General features: G+C 43.9%; 1 protein-coding gene across 1 annotated transcript in view; it reads left to right on the top strand.

The window, feature by feature from the left end:
* Positions 1–24,503, top strand: part of LOC138246960 (polycystin-2-like protein 2) — a 719,546-nt gene that overhangs the window by 463,528 nt on the left and 231,515 nt on the right. Inside the window, exon 6 of the mRNA XM_069201708.1 lies at positions 1,712–1,882. Within this exon, the coding sequence (XP_069057809.1) occupies positions 1,712–1,882 (171 nt within the window). The remainder of the gene's footprint in view (positions 1–1,711; positions 1,883–24,503) is intronic.

The following is a 24,503-nucleotide window of genomic DNA, read 5'->3' as shown; positions in this document are numbered from 1 at the left end:
GTCGGGTCACTTAAATTAATAATCAATAACTATTGTAATCAATATCCAATACTCAATTAATAGATCAAAATACCACATTAGGAATTAATAACAGTTTGTATTTCGACGCAACATGACCTTTCAGTCATGAATAACCACACAAGTTTATTAAAAGTTAATGAATTTATTTCCCTATATTAACAAAGCTAGCACAATGTATATAAGTCTAAAAACCAAATGATATATGTATACGAACATTACTAGCTGTCCATAGAGGCGGAAGAAACGCAATCTACGCAAAATCTGAATTATAATGCATTCAGTTTTAGCAACACAAATCACTAATATAAGCAACTGAATTTGACTAATTTCATACATCGGTCAGCATAACAAGATTTCAATTTAGCATGGTGCATCAGATGAATACCTTGACTAGCCTCTAATTAGCATTGGCATGTGGGGCTTCATGCAAAACGAATTTAGTCAACACAAATTTGGAAAACCTCTAGCTTGGGCCCTATCAAAATAGCAGTTGGTACCTAAAAGGAAAAACACAATGCATAATCCAATTATCCTTTCATAATTACCAAATACAAGCAGCATTCAAGAAAGTCTTCGTCCTTCAGGTATTGTTTCGATCAGCATGGGGCAGATATCAAAGGGGCAGAATTAAGGGCAAGTTTCCTTGCAGCAGCAAGGAGAATGGGGCAAAGCTACTGCATGGGCAAGACGGGGCAATTTAAAGTTAAAGTCTCTAGGGTGAGAATTCTCAAAGTCTCTTTCTCTGGAATAGAGAAAAGGGCATCAAGATGTCGTCTATGATGGCGTCTGGCATTTGGCTTCAAAGATGGCATCAAGGAAAAACGGCTGACTTCTCTTTGTCTGGTGGGTTTAAGTAAGAAACATTCCAAATTCAGCAGGGTCTTCCATTGGAGGGTTCATAGGATGGCTTCAATTTGACCAATGAATAGTGTCTTTCTCCTAGTACTGATTTATGCATACATTGTCCTTGGAGCCTTGGAACACAAGTTGCAACACAGTTTGCCAATTATTTTGATATCAGTACTCTTATTGTCCGCACCTGCAGAGACTGACCTTGCTTCAAAGGGGATGAAACTTGCCTAGCACGAAACCTTGGAGATAAGTATGTTAGTTATCCCTACTGGAAAAATACAACCTTAAAGTAAAATATTCATTTTATTAGTTCAAGGAAAAGCCACGCAGTTAGAATTTGAGACCAGGCAACTAGGCCAAAGCCTCTACTTAATTTAAGCTAAACACACACAGTTTCAATAAGAAATCATGGCACACATTTGCAATTATAACGGATTACTACAATTTTCAATTCTTCATGATTAATAAAGCCCGTTTATAGTATTGGCGAACTACTCCGAGGGCACAGTTTCCCACGTACGTTATTTTCTTTACTAAAATCACACTACATTATACGATTTTGGTTACATGATATAAGAATATATGTTGGTCCTTCTTTTTCTGCGTCATCAGATGTTTTATAAGGTAATCAATTTAGCATTTAGAAAAATCACAACTCAACATAGGCGTACTGTCATTTCTTCATCATTAAAACTGTTTATTTGAAGTGCCATGCAATTAAAATGTTTGCTGAAGTTGGTTAACTAAATGGGTATGAAACACAGTAATCTCTACCCTTAGTCAATGTAGTTTCCGTTTATGTAAAAGAGTATATATGTCTGGTTTATTTTTCTGCTAGATATCACTTTTGGCCATCGCCTTCAACTTGTATCGAACTGTGCAAGTCAATCTTTTGATTGAAAAGCTTCTCGAAGATTCCACAGCATATCCTAACTTTCATTTTCTTGCTTACTGGCAAACTCAGTACAACATCATGGTCGCAGTCAGTGTGTTCTTTGCTTGGATTAAGGTACGACATCGAAACATATTTTTAATTGCACTTTGTATGCTCAATATCTAAGCATCGCCTAAAAAGCAAGTTCCTTAAAAGTTGTTGAATTATTTGTGAACTAAGTTTATTCACTGTAAAAGAATTGTAGTCTTTTTCTTAGAACCAGCAACTTTTTTGTAGTTTTTTTTTTTTGAGAGAGCAGCTCTCAAAAGGTGAAGGCTGGAACTAGTCCCCTAAATTTACCGTGCTTGTTGCTACTGGTTTATGTTTCAGAAATATTATGTCTAGGTATTTGAATTCTAATAGCATCCATACAGTAATCTTTATTTTTTATAAAAAGCAGTGGTGTAACAAGTTTGCCATGGTACTTAATGCAAGTAAAAGGAAAATGGATCCGCCATTTTGTACTTTGGTAAGATAGCTTTAACTCGGTTGCAGTAGGTCCCTCATTCTATGGGGGCCCAGTTCAATTGCACCAGATGTACCATTGATATCTGTGTTCCTAGTTAAATTGACTAACCTTAGATGGATTATAAATGACAAAAAAAAAAACGGAGTAGATGGTTAGTATGAATAATTGTTAGATTACTTTTGTCGTCTTAAAATATGATAAAGCCTTATAAAAGCAGATTTCTCACCTTTGCAATATTTGCCAGGCATCAGACTGGAGCCGGAAACTTTTCACCAGTACCTCTGCGTGCTGCTCGGTGGCACGTGTGGCTCTGCAGTGATGCTCTTCTGCTCCGGAAATAACCTGTGGAGCCTTTAAAGCGTCATTCCCGTGCTCTGGCGTCAGTTCCTTTTTCTCTGTCCCACCAGACAAAGATCCAGAGCTCTCTCATCCCTCAGGGAGGCATATCAATATTTTTTCAAAAAAATTTCTCAGTGTGCAAGGGTTGTCACCTCCCAAAACAACAGCAGATATTAAGCCCTGTAGGCACTGTGGCTAAGAAATGTCTATTATACATCTTCATCAGGTGTGCCTGTGGTGGCTGGGGTTAAGTTAAGACTCCAGGGCCTGCAGCCACTGTGCATCAATGAAACTGATGTCAATTTGGAACCTCAAGTCAAAACTTTACATTGTTAAGCATAAGAAGACTCCTAGAGAAGCCCGATCTAAGTTGCGGTCCAAGTACAAAGGTCAGCCCCAGTCCAGCTGCCACTCAAGGAGTAGCTGAACCCACTCATGAGGCCGGTTTGCATCACAATCCGAATTGCCCTGGTAACTGCTAAAAGAAGAGCAAGAAATCGCCATTCACATTCGCCTGAGCATGCACAGGCTCGGTGACATGGCTCTTGCAAAGCCCTTGACCTCCAGCTTCCCTCCTTCGTGGTAAAAATGAATGTGCTGACAGAAGTCCTCAGCCTGGCAAACGTCTTCCGAACCCCTTCTGCCATTCAATTAGGCATTGGCAGATACCTTGTTGGGAGCCTAGGCTAAGCCTTGCTCTGGCCCCCAGTGAACAGACACTTAGCGAAATGCCATTGTCCTGCCACAGGCGATCCTGCTTATTCGTCAGCATCCTTCAACCAAAAGTTTAGCGGTGGAGGTGTCCATGAGCAGATACTTCTCTGACTACTTCCCACGATAGGGAGACCAAAAGGGTGGATATTTTTTTAAAGCAAGTTTTCTCTTCAATTAGTAAATGCTAGATTCCTCCTCTGGACCTTCCACCATCCCTCCAGTGCCTGACAGAAAACCCTCTCTTCATTTTGTGGCTGGAAGTGCAAGCCCTTTTGGCCAAATGAACTGTTGAAGAGGTCTGAGTGACAGAAGTAGGACATGGTTGTTATTCACTTATTTTCTGGTGACCCAGAAGGATGAATGCCTTCCTCCTATGCTAGATCTATGCCCTCATAACAACTTGCTCCAGACATTCAGGATGCCCACCCTGGCACAGGTCTTGTCTGTCCTCGACCATGGAGACTAGATGGTAGTGCTGGACCTGCAGGACACCCATTTCTATATACTCTTCCTACCTACCCATCAATGCCACCCTCGATTCATGGTGGGACAGGAGCATTTTCAATTTGCTGCTCCGGTTTGGTCTCACTGGCGCCCCTTGGGTGCTCACAAAAGTGATGGCAGAGGTGGCAGCACATATTTGAAGGTCAGGGATGCCGGTCTTCCCCTACCAGCTGTTAAAAGTGGGCTCATCCTAAGAAGTCTTCAGCCACTTCCAGACTACAGCTAACCCGTCACCTTTGGAGTTCACTATCAATATGCTGAACTCCTACTCAAGTGCTCCCCTTTACTGGATCCGTTTCGGACACTGTTCAATGCCATGCTTTTCCCATAGGAAAAAGAGTCCAGGACTTTTAGCCTTGATCCCAAATTTGTGGCCTCAGTCCAGGATTTCAGGGAGGTTGACTCTGAAGCTGCTTGGACTAATGGTTTTTGCATCCTGCTCTGAAGTGGGATCTGAAGTCTTAGCGAGCCCAACATCAAGGTAACCAGATTTTGGAGGAGACTGTAAAAGATCTGCACTGGTGGTTATTGGACCACGATTGGGTCTGCAGCAGACAGCTCTCTCTTCCTGACCCAGTGCTGACAGTGGTGACTGATGCATCACTTCAATGTTGGAGCTGCCATCTGGAAAAGGCGGGGATTAAAGGCTGTGATCTCCAGGGGACCCCAGCTCTATGTCAAACTTCTGGAGCTGAGGGGCATCCACTTGGTATTGAAAGCCTTCTTACTATACATTCCAGGGGACTGGTACAGGTGTTCACAGACAACCCCGCTGCCATGTTGTACTGCAACAAACAGGGCAGGGTAGGGCCCTGGACCCTGTACTAGGAAGCTCTGCTGCTCTGGAAATGGCTGGACTGCCAAGGGATCTTCTTGGTGGTAAACTATTTGCCAGGCTCTTAGATTGACATGAAAGATCAACTCTCCCATTGACACCTTGTGGATCATGTGTGGCATTTGCATTTGGAGATGGTGCAATGTCTCTTCTCAAATGCAGAGTACCTTGGGTCACTCTCTTCGCCACATTCTGAATGTGCAATGTTAGCACTTCTGCGTGTTGGTGTTTCCAAGGTGTCTCTTGTGGGGAGACACATTTTATCTCAAATGGAACTAGAGATACCTGTATGTCTTTGTGCTGATATCACTCCTGTACTAAGTTCTTAATAAGATCAGAACTAACCGGGCCCCAATCTTCCTAGTGGCTCCAGATTAGGCACAGAAAGTATGGTATCCAGAACTCCTGGTCTTCAGCATCTGTGCTCTGTTCAGCCTACTCCTTCAGCAGTATCTGCTGTCTTAGTAGCAGGAGCGGTGACATCTGAACACCTTTGACCTTCCTCCAGAGGTGGTTGATGTCATCTTGGCAGCCAGGCATCCCTCGATAAAAAACAATGTCTGTGGTCGAGATACATTTATAACTTGGTGTGTGCACTGTCCAGTTAGATAGACCCCCTCCAGGCAAAGTTATCTGACATAATGTTATTTGTTTTGGCCCTCACCCAGCAAAGGCTTTGTTTTGGGCACTGTCATAGGATATCTTTTGGCTTTTCTGCAGTTGCCGAGTCAGGTTTCATGGTCTAAGTTTCCAGTTGTACGTTTTTAAAAGGTTTACAACATCTGGTTCCTCTCTCCCTCTTTGGCATGCCACAGTGGCACCTTAGTTTTGTTGTTACGTTCCTGATGTATAGTCCATTCAAGCAACTTCGCAGCAGCCTTTTGTTACTTCTCAGCCTCAAGACAGTGTTCCTTGTCGGCGTTACATCAGCATGACGGGTTAGTGAGTTACAAGCTCTCTGTGTCAACCCGCCATACACCACTTTTGCCCCAGACAAACTGGCTCTACAGACGCAAACATCCTTTTTACCAAATGTTGTGACACACTTCCACATCGGTCAGACCATCAACCTGCCAGAATTCTATGTTCTGCTTCACCCCCCTCAGAAGGCGTCACTTGGAACCCAAGAAAGCGCTGAGCTTTTACAAAAATAGTACCAAAGAACACTGAGCAGACGATCAGCTGTTTGTAGGGTTTGCCAAAGTGAAAAAATGCAAGGTTGTGCAGTAGAGAACCATCTCCTGCTGGATCATGTCCTGCATTACGATTTGCTGCATGTTGGCTAGAAATACTGCACGCTCAATCTATTACAAGGGCCAAAGCTGCCACCACTGCCTTTGCACATGGAATCCCTGTCTCAGACATTTGCCAGCAGCTGCGTAAATGCCTTTCCATACATTCATGAAGCACTATTGTCTGGATAGTCAGGTCCACCAAGAAGGGCATTTTGCCCATTCAGTTTTACAGGACCATCTGTCGATTTACAGACTCACCTCCAATAAGGTAATAAGTTGTTATCTATTTATAAGATGAGGAATCTGCGGCTACAAGTCTCTATCAGAAAGAGCACTACCACAGGTAAGTTATTGGTTATTTTATGCATGTTCTCCCTCTTTTTATTTGCTTGAAAAAAAAAAGAAAATCGTGAGATGAAAAAAGTTCCAAGAGGCATTCCATAAAATCCCAATAATACAATCTGTGGAGCACATTACATTCCTGTGACTTTAAAATACTGCATAATTTTCAGTGAATCTTAACAGGTATGCTTGTTTGTCGGATTGAGCTCCGAAATCGAAACATTTATGACTTACCTATTGATTTGGGTTTTTCCAGACACATAACATTCCAGAACCCAGAATTACCACATGTAGAACTACGCACTCTTTCCATAAGCTGTACCTCTTTATGTCAGATATTTATGTTGATGCTAGAAGCAGGCATACTGAGTTACACATACATTTTGCTAAGGTCAAAAATGTAAAATTGTTTTCTTCCTTAATACATGGGGTTTTACAAGCCCCTTACCAACACTGTTTTATTTAAGAATTCAACATTTTAAGCCCTAACAAGTATGAATTTAGATGGTGTATTGTTTTTTGTTTTTAATTGCAATCTTTCTTCAGTAAAGGAAAATCTGCACTAAAGGATTTGGTGGTACTTCATATGTTTTTGGTCTGTTGAAACAATGAATGTATGTTACAGGGTAATGCCAAAGTTGTTATAGGAATACTGCATTTATCAACATGTTCCAGGGACTAAGATAGACATGTGAGGCCATTTACAAACTTATTTTTGTAGTACGTTTAGTAGATCTACAATAGTACTACCAAAGCACTACAAAATAAATTCTATTTAAGAACATACAAGTGCAAATCTTCACTTTCATCTTTCTTATCTTTTCTGTGGGGATATCCTCACAAATGTAAGTTAACTACTTAGGGCCTGATTTAGATCTTAGTGGTCGCACAGCCAAGCCGCGTCAGTGGCGGACCCGAGAAGACCACCAGGTCTACAGTGTCCACCCGGTGTATTTAACCCTTTCACTACCAGGCATTTTCCCCCTCCGGTGCCAGGCCTTTTTTAGGCTATTTGGGGCAGGGCGCACTTAGGCCATCATAAAATTTTGTCCAAATAAGCTACCCATGCAAAATTTGTGTCCTTTTTTTCCAACATCCTATGGATTCCAGACTTTGTGAGTTCCCCTGAAGGAGGCAAAGAAATTAGCCAAAATACAGTGAACATTTCGTTTAAAAAAAAAAAATGGGAAAAAGGGCTGCAGAAGAAGGCTTGTGGTTTTTTCCCTGAAAATGGCATCAACAAAGGGTTTACGGTGCTAAAATCACCAGCTGCACAGCTTTCAGGACCAGGCAGACTTGAATCAAAAGACCCAATTTTTCAACATAATCTTGGCATTTTACTGGGACATACCTCATTTTTACGATTTTTTGTGCTTTCAGCCTCCTTCCAGTCAGTGACAGAAATGGGTGTGAAACCAATGCTGGATCCCAGAAACCTAAACATTTCTGAAAAGTAGACACATTTCTGAAATTAGCAATGGGTAATTTGTGTAGATCCTACAAGGGTTTCCTACAGAAAATAACAACTGAAATAAACAAATATTGAAATCGAGGTGAAAAAAACAGCCATTTTTCTCTGCGTTTTACTCTGTAACTTTTTCCTGCGATGTCAGGTTCTTGAAAGCAATGTACTGTTACGTCTGCTGGGTTCTTCTGGTTGCGGGTATATATAAGGTTTGTAGGTTCATCAAGAACCCTAGGTACCCAGAGCCAATAAATGAGATGCACCTTGCCGTGGGTTTTCATTCTGTACCGGGTATACAGCAATTAATTTGCTGAAATATAAAGAGTGACAAATAGGTATCAAGAAAACCTTTGTATTTCCAAAATAGGCACAAGATAAGGTGTTGAGGAGCAGTGGTTATTTGCGCATCTCTGAATTCCAGGGTGCCCATACTAGCATGTGAATTACAGGGCATTTCTCAAATAGACGTCTTTTTTACACACTCTCTTATATTTGGAAGGAAAAAATGTAGCGAAAGACAAGAGGCAATAACACTTGTTTTGCTATTCTATGTTCCCCCATGTCTCCCGATAAAAATGGTACCTCACTTGTGTGGGTAGGCCAAGCGCCTGTGACAGGAAATGCCCCAAAATACAACGTGGACACATCACATTTTCCCAAAGAAAACAGAGGTGTTTTTTGCAAAGTGCCTACCTGTAGATTTTGGCCTGTAGCTCAGCCAGCGCCTAGGGAAACCTACCAAACCTGTGCATTTTTTAAAGCTAGAGACCTAGGGGAATCCAAGATGGGGTGACTTGTGGGGCTCTCACCAGGTTCTGTTACCCAGAATCCTTTGCAAACCTCAAAATTTGGCTAAAAAAACACTTCCCTCACATTTCGGTGGCAGAAAGTTCTGGAATATGAGAGGAGCCACAAATTTGCTTCCACCCAGCGTTCCCCCAAGTCTCCCGATAAAATTGATACCTCAATTGTGTGGGTAGGCCTAGTGCCCGTGACAGGAAATGCCCCAAAACACAATGTGAACACATCACATTTTTCCAAAGAAAACAGAGGTGTTTTTTGCAAAGTGTCTACCTGTGGATTTTTGCCTCTAGCTCAGTCGGCACCTAGGGAAACCTACCAAATCTGTGCATTTTGAAAACTAAAGACCTAGTAGAATCCAAGATGGGGTGACTTGTGGGGCTCTCAGCAATTCCTGTTACCCAGAATCCTTTGCAAATCGCAAAATTTGGCTAAAAAAACATGTTTTCCTCAAATTTCGGTGACAGAAAGTTCTGGAATCTGAGAGGCACCACAAATTTCTTTCAACCCAGTATTCCCCCAAGTATTCCGATAAAAATGATACCGCACTTGTGTGGGTAGGCCTAGTGTCAGCGACAGGAAATGCTCCAAAGCACAACATGGACACATCACATTTTTCCACAGAAAACAGAGGTGGTTTTTGCAAAGTGCCTACCTGTGGATTTTGGCATCTAGCTCAGCCGGCTCTAAGGCAAACCTACCAAACCTGTGCATTTCTGAAAACTAGAGACATAGGAGAATCCAAGATGGGGTGACTTGTGGGGCTCTCACCAGGTTCTGTTACCCAGAATCCTTTGCAAACCTCAGAATTTGGCTAAAAAAACACTTTTCCATCACATTTCGGTGGCAGAAAGTTCTGGAATCTGAGAGGAGCCAGACATTTCCTTCCACCCAGCGTTCCCCCAAGTCTCCTGATAAAATTGATACCTCACTTGTGTGGGTAGGCCTAGTGCCCATGACAGGAAATGCCCCAAAACACAGCATACACACATCACATTTTTCCAAAGAAAACAGAGGTGTTTTTTGCAAAGTGCCTACTTGTGAATTTTGCCCTCTAGCTCAGCCAGCACCTAGGGAAACCTACCAAACCTGTGCATTTTTTAAAGCCAGAGACCTAGGGGAATCCAAGATGGGTGACTTGTGGGGCTCTCACCAGGTTCTGTTACCAAGAATCCTTTGCAAACCTCAAAATGTGGCTATAAAATAGTTTTTCCTCATATTTCGGTGACAGAAAGTTCTGGAATCTGAGAGGAGCCACAAATTTTGTTCCACCCAGCGATCCCCCAAGTCTCCCGATAAAATTGATACCTCAATTGTGTGGGTAGGCCTAGTGCCCGTGACAGGAAATGCCCCAAAACACAATGTGAACACATCACATTTTTATAAAGAAAACAGAGGTGTTTTTTGCAAAGTGCTTACCTGTGGATTTTTGCCTCTAGCTCAGTCGGCACCTAGGGAAACCTACCAAATCTGTGCATTTTGAAAACTAAAGACCTAGTAGAATCAAAGATGGGGTGACTTGTGGGGCTCTCAGCAATTCCTGTTACCCAGAATCCTTTGCAAATCGCAAAATTTGGCTAAAAAACATGTTTTCCTCAAATTTCGGTGACAGAAAGTTCTGGAATCTGAGAGGCGCCACAAATTTCTTTCAACCCAGTGTTCCCCCAAGTATTCCGATAAAAATGATACCGCACTTGTGTGGGTAGGCCTAGTGTCAGCGACAGGAAATGCTCCAAAGCACAACATGGACACATCACATTTTTCCACAGAAAACAGAGGTGGTTTTTGCAAAGTGCCTACCTGTGGATTTTGGCATCTAGCTCAGCTGGCTCCTAGGGAAACCTACCAAACCTGTGCATTTCTGAAAACTAGAGACCTAGGAGAATCCAAGATGGGGTGACTTGTGGGGCTCTCACCAGGTTCTGTTACCCAGAATCCTTTGCAAACCTCAGAATTTGGCTAAAAAACCACTTTTCCATCACATTTCGGTGGCAGAAAGTTCTGGAATCTGAGAGGAGCCAGACATTTCCTTCCACCCAGCGTTCCCCCAAGTCTCCTGATAAAATTGTTACCTCACTTGTGTGGGTAGGCCTAGTGCCCATTTCAGGAAATGCCCTAAAACACAGCATGCACACATAACATTTTTCCAAAGAAAACAGAGGTGTTTTTTGCAAAGTGCCTACCTGTGAATTTTGCCCTCTAGCTCAGCCAGCACCTAGGGAAACCTACCAAACCTGTGCATTTTTTAAAGCCAGAGACCTAGGGGAATCCAAGATGGGGTGACTTGTGGGGCTCTCACCAGGTTCTGTTACCCAGAATCCTTTGCAAACCTCAAAATGTGGCTATAAAATAGTTTTTCCTCATATTTCGGTGACAGAAAGCTCTGGAATCTGAGAGGAGACACAAATTTCCTTCCACCCAACATTTCCCCAAGTCTCCCGAGAAAAATGATACCTCACTTGTGTGGGTAAGCCTAGTGCCCTTGACAGGAAATGCCCCAAAGCTCAACATGGACACATCACATTTTTCCACAGAAAACAGAGGTGGTTTTTGCAAAGTGCCTACCTGTGGATTTTGGCATCTAGCTCAGCCGGCACCTAGGGAAACCTACCAAACCTGTGCATTTTTTTAAATTAGAGAGCTAGGGGAATCCAAGATGGGGTGACTTGTGGAGCTCTCACCAGGTTATGTTACGCAGAATCCTTCGCAAACCTCAAAATGTGGCTATAAAAATACTTTTTCCTTACATTTCAGTGACAAAAAGTTCTGGAATCTGAGAGGAGCCACAAATTTACTTCCACCCAGTGTTTCCCCAAGTCTCCCGATAAAAATTATACCTCACTTGTGTGTGTAAGCCTAGTGCCTGTGACAGGAAATGCCCCAAAACACAACGTGGACACATCACATTTTTCGAAATAAAACAGAGGTGTTTTTGGAAAGTGCTTACCTGTGGATTTTGGCCTCTACTTAGCCGGCACCTAGGGAAACCTACCAAACCTGTGCATTTTTTTAAACTAGAGAACTAGGGGAATCCAAGATGGGGTGACTTGTGGGGCTCTCACCAGGTTCTGTTACCCAGAATCCTTTGCAAACCTCAAAATTTGGCAAAAAAAACACTTTTCCCTCACATTTCGGTGGGAGAAAGTTCTGGAATATGAGAGGAGCCACACATTTCCTTCCACCCAGCGTTCCCCCAAGTCTCCTGATAAAATTGATACCTCACTTGTGTGGGTAGACCTAGAACCCGTGACAGGAAATGCCCCAAAACACAATGTGGACACATCACATTTTTCTAAAGAAAACAGAGGTGTTTTTTGCAAAGTGCCTACCTGTGGATTTTGGCCTCTAGCTCTGTCGGCTCCTAGGGAAACCTACCAAACCTGTGCATTTCTGAAAACTAGAGACCTAGGAGAATCCAAGATGGGGTGACTTGTGGGGCTCTCACCAGGTTCTGTTACCCAGAATCCTTTGCAAACCTCAGAATTTGGCTAAAAAAACACTTTTCCATCACATTTCGGTGGCAGAAAGTTCTGGAATCTGAGAGGAGCCAGACATTTCCTTCCACCCAGCGTTCCCCCAAGTCTCCTGATAAAATTGTTACCTCACTTGTGTGGGTAGACCTAGTGCCCATGACAGGAAATGCCCCAAAACACAGCATGCACACATAACATTTTTCCAAAGAAAACAGAGGTGTTTTTTGCAAAGTGCCTACCTGTGAATTTTGCCCTCTAGCTCAGCCAGCACCTAGGGAAACCTACCAAACCTGTGCATTTTTTAAAGCCAGAGACCTAGGGGAATCCAAGATGGGGTGACTTGTGGGGCTCTCACCAGGTTCTGTTACCCAGAATCCTTTGCAAACCTCAAAATGTGGCTATAAAATAGTTTTTCCTCATATTTCGGTGACAGAAAGCTCTGGAATCTGAGAGGAGCCACAAATTTCCTTCCACCCAACATTTCCCCAAGTCTCCCGAGAAAAATGATACCTCACTTGTGTGGGTAAGCCTAGTGCCCTTGACAGGAAATGCCCCAAAACACAACGTGGACACATCACATTTTTCTAAAGAAAACAGAGGTTTTTTTTGCAAAGTGCTTACCTGTTGATTTTGGCCTCTACTCAGCCGGCATCTAGGGAAACCTACCAAACCTGTGCATTTTTAAAAACTAGAGACCTAGTGAAATTCAAGATTGGGTGACCTGTGGGGCTTCCACCAGGTTCTGTTACCTAGAATTCTTTGCAAACCTCAAAATGTAGCTAAAAAACACTTTTTGCTCACATTTTGGTGACAGAAAGTTCTGGAATCTGAGAGGCGCCACAAATTTCCTTCAACCCAGGGTTCCCCCAAGTCGTCCGATAAAAATTATACCTCACTTGTGTGGGTAGGCATAGTGTCCGCAACAGGAAATGCTCCAAAGCTCAACATGGACACATCACATTTTTCCACAGAAAACAGAGGTGGTTTTTGCAAAGTGCCTACCTGTGGATTTTGGCATCTAGCTCAGCCGGCACCTAGGGAAACCTACCAAACCTGTGCATTTTTTTAAATTAGAGAGCTAGGGGAATCCAAGATGGGGTGACTTGTGGAGCTCTCACCAGGTTATGTTACGCAGAATCCTTCGCAAACCTCAAAATGTGGCTATAAAAATACTTTTTCCTTACATTTCAGTGACAAAAAGTTCTGGAATCTGAGAGGAGCCACAAATTTACTTCCACCCAGTGTTTCCCCAAGTCTCCCGATAAAAATTATACCTCACTTGTGTGTGTAAGCCTAGTGCCTGTGACAGGAAATGCCCCAAAACACAACGTGGACACATCACATTTTTCGAAATAAAACAGAGGTGTTTTTGGAAAGTGCTTACCTGTGGATTTTGGCCTCTACTTAGCCGGCACCTAGGGAAACCTACCAAACCTGTGCATTTTTTTAAACTAGAGAACTAGGGGAATCCAAGATGGGGTGACTTGTGGGGCTCTCACCAGGTTCTGTTACCCAGAATCCTTTGCAAACCTCAAAATTTGGCAAAAAAAACACTTTTCCCTCACATTTCGGTGGCAGAAAGTTCTGGAATATGAGAGGAGCCACACATTTGCTTCCACCCAGCGTTCCCCCAAGTCTCCCGATAAAATTGATACCTCAATTGTGTGGGTAGGCCTAGTGCCCGTGACAGGAAATGCCCCAAAACACAATGTGAACACATCACATTTTTCCAAAGAAAACAGAGGTGTTTTTTGCAAAGTGTCTACCTGTGGATTTTGGCCTCTAGCTCAGTCGGCACCTGGGGAAACCTACCAAACCTGTGCATTTTGAAAACTAAAGACCAAGGAGAATCCAAGATGGGTTGACTTGTGGGGCTCTCAGCAATTCCTGTTACCCAGAATCCTTTGCAAATCAAAAAATTTGGCTAAAAAAACATGTTTTCCTCAAATTTCGGTGACAGAAAGTTCTGGAATCTGAGAGGCGCCACAAATTTCTTTCAACCCAGTGTTCCCCCAAGTATTCCGATAAAAATGATACCGCACTTGTGTAGGTAGGCCTAGTGTCAGCTACAGGAAATGCTCCAAAGCACAACATGGACACATCACATTTTTCCACAGAAAACAGAAATAGTTTTTGCAAAGTGTCTACCTGTGGATTTTGGCATCTAGCTCAGCCGGCACCTATGGAAACCTACCAAACCTGTGCATTTCTGAAAACTAGAGACCTAGGAGAATCCAAGATGGGGTGACTTGTGGGGCTCTCACCAGGTTCTGTTACCCAGAATCCTTTGCAAACCTCAGAATTTGGCTAAAAAACCACTTTTCCATCACATTTCGTTGGCAGAAAGTTCTGGAATCTGAGAGGAGCCAGACATTTCCTTCCACCCAGCGTTCCCTCAAGTCTCCTGATAAAATTGATACCTCACTTGTGTGGGTAGGCCTAGTGCCCATGACAGGAAATGCCCCAAAACACAGCATGCACACATCAAATTTTTCCAAAGAAAACAGAGGTGTTTTTTGCAAAGTGCCTACTTGTGAATTTTGCCCTCTAGCTCAGCCAGCACCTAGGGAAACCTACCAAACCTGTGCATTTTTTAAAGCCAGAGACCTAGGGGAATCCAAGATGTGGTGACTTGTGGGGCTCTCACCAGGTTCTGTTACCCAGAATCCTTTGCAAACCTCAAAATGTGGCTATAAAATAGTTTTTCCTCATATTTCGGTGACAGAAAGTTCTGGAATCTGAGAGGAGCCACAAATTTCCTTCAACCAGCATTTCCCCAAGTCTCCCGAGAAAAATGATACCTCACTTGTGTGGGTAAGCCTAGTGCCCTTGACAGGAAATGCCCCAAAACACAACGTGGACACATCACATTTTTCTAAAGAAAACAGAGGTGTTTTTTGCAAAGTGCTTACCTGTTGATTTTGGCCTCTACTCAGCCGGCACCTAGGGAAACCTACCAAACCTGTGCATTTTTAAAAACTAGGGACCTAGGGAAATTCAAGATTGGGTGACTTGTGGGGCTTCCACCAGGTTCTGTTACCCAGAATTCTTTGCAAACCTCAAAATGTAGCTAAAAAACACTTTTTGCTCAAATTTCGGTGACAGAAAGTCCTGGAATTTGAGAGGAACCACAAATTTCGTTCCACGCAGCGTTCCCCCAAGTCTCCCGATAAAATTGATACCTCACTTGTGTGGGTAGGCCTAGTACCTGTGACAGGAAATGCCCCAAAACACAACGTGGACACATCACATTTTTCTAAAGAAAACAGAGGTGCTTTTTGCAAAGTGCCTACCTGTGGATTTTGGCCTCTAGCTCTGTCGGCACCTATGGAAACCTACCAGAGCTGTGCATTTTTGAAAACTAGAGACCTAGGGGAATCCAAAATGGGGTGACTTGTGGGGCTCTCAGCAGTTCGTGTTACCCAGAATCCTTTGCAAACCTCAAAATGTGGCTAAAAACATGTTTTCCTCACATTTTGGTGACAGAAAGTTCTGGAATCTGAGAGGCGCCACAAACTTCCTTCAACCCAGGGTTCCCCCAAGTCGTCCGATAAAAATGATCCTCACTCGTGTGGGTAGGCATAGTGTCCGCGACAGGAAATGCTCCAAAGCACAACATGGACACATCACATTTTTCCACACAAAACAGAGGTGGTTTTTGCAAAGTGCCTACCTGTGGATTTTGGCATCTAGCTCAGCCGGCACCTAGGGAAACCTACCAAACCTGTGCATTTTTTTAAAATTAGAGAGCTAGGGGAATCCAAGATGGGGTGAGTTGTGGGGCTATCACCAGGTTCTGTTACACAGAATCCTTTGCAAACCTCAAAAATTTGGCTAAAAAACACTTTTGCCTCACATTTCGGTTGCAGAAAGTTCTGGAATCTGAGAGGAGCCACACATTTCCTTCCACCCAGCGTTTCCCCAGGTCTCCTGATAAAATTGATGCCTCACTTGTGTGGGTAGGCCTAGTGCCCATGACAGGAAATGCCCCAAAACACAGCGTGGACACTTCACATTTTTCCAAAGAAACAGAGGTGTTTTTTGCAAAGTGCCTACCTGTGGATTTTGCCCTCTAGCTCAGGCAGCACCTAGGGAAACCTACCAAACCTGTGCATTTTGTAAAGCTAGAGACCTAGGGGAATCCAAAATGGGGTGACTTGTGTGGCTCTCACCAGGTTCTGTTACCCAGAATCCTTTGCAAACCTCAAACTGTGGCTATTAAAACACTTTTCCCTCACTTTTCGGTAGCAGAAAGTTCTAGAATCTGAGAGGAGCCACAAATGTCCTTCCACCCAGCGTTCCTCCAAGTCTCCTGATAAAATTGCTACCTCACTTGTGTGGGTAGGCCTAGTGCCTATGACATGAAATGCCCCAAAACACAGCGTGGACACTTCACATTTTTCCAAAGGAAACAGAGGTGTTTTTTCCAAAGTGCCTAGCTGTGGATTTTACCCTCTAGCTCAGCTGGCACCTAGGGAAACCTACCAAACCTGTGCATTTTTTAAAGCTAGAGACATAGGGTACTCCATGATGGTGGGACTTGTGGGGCTCTCACCAGGTTCTGTTACCCAGAATCCTTTGCAAACCTAAAAATGTGGCCATAAAAACACTTTTCCCTCACATTTTGGTGGCAGAAAGTTCTAGAATCTGAGAGGAGCCACAAATGTCCTTCCATCCAGCGTTCCCCCACGTCTCCCGATAAAATTGATACCTCATTTGTGTGGGTAGGCCTAGTACCCGTGACAGGAAATGCCCCAAAACACATCGTGGACACATCACATTTTTCGAAAGAAAACAGAGGTGTTTTTGCAAAGTGCCTACCTGTGGATTTTGGCATCTAGCTCAGCCGGCACCTAGGGAAACCGACCAAACCTGTGCATTTTTAAAACTAGAGACTTAGGGGAATCCAAGATGGGGTGACTTGTGGAGCTCTCACCAGGTTCTGTTACCCAGAATCCTTTGCAAACCTCAAGATTTGGCTAAAAAAAACACTTTTCCCTCACATTTTGGTGGCAGAAAGTTCTGGAATTTGAGAGGAGCCACACATTTCCTTCCACCCAGCGTTCCCCCAAGTCTCCTGATAAAATTGCTACCTCACTTGTGTGGGTAGTCCTAGTACCCGTGACAGGAAATGCCCCAAAACACAATGTGGACACATCACATTTTTCTAAAGAAAACAGAGGTGTTTTTTGCAAAGTGCCTACCTGTGGATTTTGGCCTCTAGCTCTGTCGGCACCTAGGGAAACCTACCAAATCTGTGCATTTTGAAAACTAAAGACCTAGTAGAATCCAAGATGGGGTGACTTGTGGGGCTCTCTGCAATTCCTGTTACCCAGAATCCTTTGCAAATTGCAAAATTTGGCTAAAAAAACATGTTTTCCTCAAATTTCGGTGACAGAAAGTTCTGGAATCTGAGAGGCGCCACAAATTTCTTTCAACCCAGTGTTCCCCCAAGTATTCCGATAAAAATGATACCGCACTTGTGTGGGTAGGCCTAGTGTCAGCGACAGGAAATGCTCCAAAGCACAACATGGACACATCACATTTTTCCACAGAAAACAGAGGTGGTTTTTGCAAAGTGCCTACCTGTGGATTTTGGCATCTAGCTCAGCCGGCTCCTAGGGAAACCTACCAAACCTGTGCATTTCTGAAAACTAGAGACATAGGGTAATCCATGATGGTGGGACTTGTGGGGCTCTCACCAGGTTCTGTTACCCAGAATCCTTTGCAAACCTAAAAATGTGGCCATAAAAACACTTTTCCCTCACATTTCGGTGGCAGAAAGTTCTAGAATCTGAGAGGAGCCACAAATGTCCTTCCATCCAGCGTTCCCCCACGTCTCCCGATAAAATTGATACCTCATTTGTGTGGGTAGGCCTAGTACCCGTGACAGGAAATGCCCCAAAACACATCGTGGACACATCACATTTTTCGAAAGAAAACAGAGGTGTTTTTGCAAAGTGCCTACCTGTGGATTTTGGCATCTAGCTCAGCCGGCACCTAGGGAAACCGACCAAACCTGTGCATTTTTGAAAACTAGAGACCTAGGGGAATCCAAGATGGGGTGACTTGTGGAGCTCTCACCAGGTTCTGTTACCCAGAATCCTTTGCAAACCTCAAGATTTGGCTAAAAAAACACTTTTCCCTCACATTTTGGTGGCAGAAAGTTCTGGAATTTGAGAGGAGCCACACATTTCCTTCCACCCAGCGTTCCCCCAAGTCTCCTGATAAAATTGCTACCTCACTTGTGTGGGTAGACCTAGTACCCGTGACAGGAAATGCCCCAAAACACAATGTGGACACATCACATTTTTCTAAAGAAAACAGAGGTGTTTTTTGCAAAGTGCCTACCTGTGGATTTTGGCCTCTAGCTCTGTCGGCACCTAGGGAAACCTACCAAATCTGTGCATTTTGAAAACTAAAGACCTAGTAGAATCCAAGATGGGGTGACTTGTGGGGCTCTCTGCAATTCCTGTTACCCAGAATCCTTTGCAAATCGCAAAATTTGGCTAAAAAAACATGTTTTCCTCAAATTTCGGTGACAGAAAGTTCTGGAATCTGAGAGGCGCCACAAATTTCTTTCAACCCAGTGTTCCCCCAAGTATTCCGATAAAAATGATACCGCACTTGTGTGGGTAGGCCTAGTGTCAGCAACAGGAAATGCTCCAAAGCACAACATGGACACATCACATTTTTCCACAGAAAACAGAGGTGGTTTTTGCAAAGTGCCTACCTGTGGATTTTGGCATCTAGCTCAGCCGGCTCCTAGGGAAACCTACCAAACCTGTGCATTTTGAAAACTAAAGACCTAGGAGAATTCAAGATGGGCTGACTTGTGGGGCTCTCAGCAATTCCTGTTACCCAGAATCCTTTGCAAATCAAAAAATTTGGCTATAAAAACATGTTTTCCTCAAATTTCGGTGACAGAAAGTTCTGGAATCTGAGAGGCGCCACAAATTTCTTTCAACCCAGTGTTCCCCCAAGTATTCCGATAAAAATGATACCGCACTTGTGTGGGTAGGCCTAGTGTCAGCTACAGGAAATGCTCCAAAGCACAACATGGACACATCACATTTTTCCACAGAAAACAGAAATAGTTTTTGCAAAGTGTCTACCTGTGGATTTTGGCATCTAGCTCAGCCGGCACCTAGGGAAACCTACCAAACCTGTGCATTTCTGAAAACTAGAGACCTAGGAGAATCCAAGATGGGGTGACTTGTGGGGCTCTCACCAGGTTCTGTTACCCAGAATCCTTTGCAAACCTCAGAATTTGGCTAAAAAAAACACTTTTCCATCACATTTCGTTGGCAGAAAGTTCTGGAATCTGAGAGGAGCCAGACATTTCCTTCCACCCAGCGTTCCCTCAAGTCTCCTGATAAAATTGATACCTCACTTGTGTGGGTAGGCCTAGTGCCCATGACAGGAAATGCCCCAAAACACAGCATGCACACATCACATTTTTCCAAAGAAAACAGAGGTGTTTTTTGCAAATGCCTACTTGTGAATTTTGCCCTCTAGCTCAGCCAGCACCTAGGGAAACCTACCAAACCTGTGCATTTTTTAAAGCCAGAGACCTAGGGGAATCCAAGATGGGGTGACTTGTGGGGCTCTCACCAGGTTCTGTTACCCAGAATCCTTTGCAAACCTCAAAATGTGGCTATAAAATAGTTTTTCCTCATATTTCGGTGACAGAAAGTTCTGGAATCTGAGAGGAGCCACAAATTTCCTTCCACCCAGCATTTCCCCAAGTCTCCCGAGAAAAATGATACCTCACTTGTGTGGGTAAGCCTAGTGCCCTTGACAGGAAATGCCCCAAAACACAACGTGGACACATCACATTTTTCTAAAGAAAACAGAGGTGTTTTTTGCAAAGTGCTTACCTGTTGATTTTGGCCTCTACTCAGCCGGCACCTAGGGAAACCTACCAAACCTGTGCATTTTTTAAAACTAGGGACCTAGGGAAATTCAAGATTGGGTGACTTGTGGGGCTTCCACCAGGTTCTGTTACCCAGAATTCTTTGCAAACCTCAAAATGTAGCTAAAAAACACTTTTTGCTCACATTTCGGTGACAGAAAGTCCTGGAATTTGAGAGGAACCACAAATTTCGTTCCACGCAGCGTTCCCCCAAGTCTCCCGATAAAATTGATACCTCACTTGTGTGGGTAGGCCTAGTACCTGTGACAGGAAATGCCCCAAAACACAACGTGGACCCATCACATTTTTCTAAAGAAAACAGAGGTGCTTTTTGCAAAGTGCCTACCTGTGGATTTTGGCCTCTAGCTCTGTCGGCACCTATGGAAACCTACCAAAGCTGTGCATTTTTGAAAACTAGAGACCTAGGGGAATCCAAAATGGGGTGACTTGTGGGGCTCTCAGCAGTTCCTGTTACCCAGAATCCTTTGCAAACCTCAAAATGTGGCTAAAAACATGTTTTCCTCACATTTTGGTGACAGAAAGTTCTGGAATCTGAGAGGCGCCACAAACTTCCTTCAACCCAGGGTTCCCCCAAGTCGTCCGATAAAAATGATCCTCACTCGTGTGGGTAGGCATATTGTCCGCGACAGGAAATGCTCCAAAGCACAACATGGACACATCACATTTTTCCACACAAAACAGAGGTGGTTTTTGCAAAGTGCCTACCTGTGGATTTTGGCATCTAGCTCAGCCGGCACCTAGGGAAACCTACCAAACCTGTGCATTTTTTTAAAATTAGAGAGCTAGGGGAATCCAAGATGGGGTGAGTTGTGGGGCTATCACCAGGTTCTGTTACACAGAATCCTTTGCAAACCTCAAAAATTTGGCTAAAAAACACTTTTGCCTCACATTTCGGTTGCAGAAAGTTCTGGAATCTGAGAGGAGCCACACATTTCCTTCCACCCAGCGTTTCCCCAGGTCTCCTGATAAAATTGATGCCTCACTTGTGTGGGTAGGCCTAGTGCCCATGACAGGAAATGCCCCAAAACACAGCGTGGACACTTCACATTTTTCCAAAGAAACAGAGGTGTTTTTTGCAAAGTGCCTACCTGTGGATTTTGCCCTCTAGCTCAGGCAGCACCTAGGGAAACCTACCAAACCTGTGCATTTTGTAAAGCTAGAGACCTAGGGGAATCCAAAATGGGGTGACTTGTGTGGCTCTCACCAGGTTCTGTTACCCAGAATCCTTTGCAAACCTCAAACTGTGGCTATTAAAACACTTTTCCCTCACTTTTCGGTAGCAGAAAGTTCTAGAATCTGAGAGGAGCCACAAATGTCCTTCCACCCAGCGTTTCTCCAAGTCTCCTGATAAAATTGCTACCTCACTTGTGTGGCTAGGCCTAGTGCCTATGACATGAAATGCCCCAAAACACAGCGTGGACACTTCACATTTTTCCAAAGGAAACAGAGGTGTTTTTTCCAAAGTGCCTACCTGTGGATTTTACCCTCTAGCTCAGCTGGCACCTAGGGAAACCTACAAAACCTGTGCATTTTTTAAAGCTAGAGACATAGGGTAATCCATGATGGTGTGACTTGTGGGGCTCTCACCAGGTTCTGTTACCCAGAATCCTTTGCAAACCTAAAAATGTGGCCATAAAAACACTTTTCCCTCACATTTCGGTGGCAGAAAGTTCTAGAATCTGAGAGGAGCCACAAATGTCCTTCCATCCAGCGTTCCCCCACGTCTCCCGATAAAATTGATACCTCATTTGTGTGGGTAGGCCTAGTACCCGTGTCAGGAAATGCCCCAAAACACATCGTGGACACATCACATTTTTCGAAAGAAAACAGAGGTGTTTTTGCAAAGTGCCTACCTGTGGATTTTGGCATCTAGCTCAGCCGGCACCTAGGGAAACCGTCCAAACCTGTGCATTTTTGAAAACTAGAGATCTAGGGGAATCCAAGATGGGGTGACTTGTGGAGCTCTCACCAGGTTCTGTTACCCAGAATCCTTTGCAAACCTCAAGATTTGGCTAAAAAAACACTTTTCCCTCACATTTTGGTGGCAGAAAGTTCTGGAATTTGAGAGGAGCCACACATTTCCTTCCACCCAGCGTTCCCCCAAGTCTCCTGATAAAATTGCTACCTCACTTGTGTGGGTAGACCTAGTACCCGTGACAGGAAATGCCCCAAAACACAATGTGGACACATCACATTTTTCTAAAGAAAACAGAGGTGTTTTTTGCAAAGTGCCTACCTGTGGATTTTGGCCTCTAGCTCTGTCGGCACCTAGGGAAACCTACCAAATCTGTGCATTTTGAAAACTAAAGACCTAGTAGAATCCAAGATGGGGTGACTTGTGGGGCTCTCTGCAATTCCTGTTACCCAGAATCCTTTGCAAATCGCAAAATTTGGCTAAAAAAACATGTTTTCCTCAAATTTCGGTGACAGAAAGTTCTGGAATCTGAGAGGCGCCACAAATTTCTTTCAACCCAGTGTTCCCCCAAGTATTCCGATAAAAATGATACCGCACTTGTGTGGGTAGGCCTAGTGTCAGCGACAGGAAATGCTCCAAAGCACAACATGGACACATCACATTTTTCCACAGAAAACAGAGGTGGTTTTTGCAAAGTGCCTACCTGTGGATTTTGGCATCTAGCTCAGCCGGCTCCTAGGGAAACCTACCAAACCTGTGCATTTCTGAAAACTAGAGACCTAGGAGAATCCAAGATGGGGTGACTTGTGGGGCTCTCACCAGGTTCTGTTACCCAGAATCCTTTGCAAACCTCAGAATTTGTCTAAAAAAACACTTTTCCATCACATTTCGGTGGTAGAAAGTTCTGGAATCTGAGAGGAGCCAGACATTTCCTTCCACCCAGCGTTCCCCCAAGTCTCCTGATAAAATTAATACCTCACTCGTGTGGGTAGGCCTAGTGCCCATGACAGGAAATGCCCCAAAACACAGCATGCACACATCACATTTTTCCAAAGAAAACAGAGGTGTTTTTTGCAAAGTGCCTACTTGTGAATTTTGCCCTCTAGCTCAGCCAGCACCTAGGGAAACCTACCAAACCTGTGCATTTTTTAAAGCCAGAGACCTAGGGGAATCCAAGATGGGGTGACTTGTGGGGCTCTCACCAGGTTCTGTTACCCAGAATCCTTTGCAAACCTCAAAATGTGGCTATAAAATAGTTTTTCCTCATATTTCGGTGACAGAAAGTTCTGGAATCTGAGAGGAGCCACAGATTTCCTTCCACCCAGCATTTCCCCAAGTCTCCCTAGAAAAATGATACCTCACTTGTGTGGGTAAGCCTAGTGCCCTTGACAGGAAATGCCCCAAAACACAACGTGGACACATCACATTTTTCTAAAGAAAACAGAGGTGTTTTTTGCAAAGTGCTTACCTGTTGATTTTGGCCTCTACTCAGCCGGCATCTAGGGAAACCTACCAAACCTGTGCATTTTTTAAAACTAGAGACCTAGGGAAATATAAGATTGGGTGACCTGTGGGGCTTCCACCAGGTTCTGTTACCCAGAATTCTTTGCAAACCTCAAAATGTAGCTAAAAAACACTTTTTGCTCACATTTCGGTGACAGAAAGTCCTGGAATTTGAGAGGAACCACAAATTTCATTCCACGCAGTGTTCCCCCAAGTCTCCCGAGAAAATTGATACCTCACTTGTGTGGGTAGGCCTAGTACCCGTGACAGGAAATGCCCCAAAACACAACGTGGACACATTTTTCTAAAGAAAACCGAGGTGTTTTTTGCAAAGTGCCTACCTGTGGATTTTGGCCTCTAGCTCTGTCGGCACCTATGGAAACCTACCAAACCTGTGCATTTTTGAAAACTAGAGACCTAGGGGAATCCAAAATGGGGTGACTTGTGGGGCTCTCAGCAGTTCCTGTTACCCAGAATCCTTTGCAAACCTCAAAATGTGGCTAAAAAACACATTTTCCTCACATTTTGGTGACAGAAAGTTCTGGAATCTGAGAGGCCCCACAAATTTCCTTCAACCCAGGGTTCCCCCAAGTCGTCCGATAAAAATGATACCTCACTTGTGTGGGTGGGCCAGGTGCCTGCAACAGAAAAAGGCCAAAAACCTGTAGAGATGGAGGGAATAGCACAGCGAGTTGATAAGCACATATTTTCCTTTTATACATCTTTAGGCTGACTCTGCTTTGGGGACCCTCACAAGTGAGTTGTCATTTTACTTGGGAGACTGAGAGGGGAAAGCTGGGGAGTAGGAATTTTGTGCTGGAGCGGTGATCCTACAAAGAAAAGTCAGGAAAATATGCTTTTTTAAGCAAATTTTGAAATCTAAGAGGAGCCACAAATTTCCTTCCACCGAGCATTCCCCCAAATCTCTCGATAAGAATTATACCTCACTTGTGTGGGTAGGCCTAGTGCGCGCAACAGGAAATGCCCCAAAACACAACGTCGACACATCACATTTTCCCAAAGAAAACAGAGGTGTTTTTTGCAAAGTGCCTACCTATGGATTTTGTCCTCTAGCTCCACCGGCACCTAGGGAAACCTACCAAACCTGTGCATTTTTTAAAACTAGAGACCTAGGGGAGTCCAAGATGGGGTGACTTGTGGGGCT

Source organism: Pleurodeles waltl, chromosome 7 (assembly GCF_031143425.1).
Source record: "Pleurodeles waltl isolate 20211129_DDA chromosome 7, aPleWal1.hap1.20221129, whole genome shotgun sequence".
In the NCBI taxonomy this organism is placed as follows: Eukaryota; Metazoa; Chordata; class Amphibia; order Caudata; family Salamandridae; genus Pleurodeles; species Pleurodeles waltl.
This window is presented reverse-complemented; position numbering and strand designations above follow the sequence as displayed.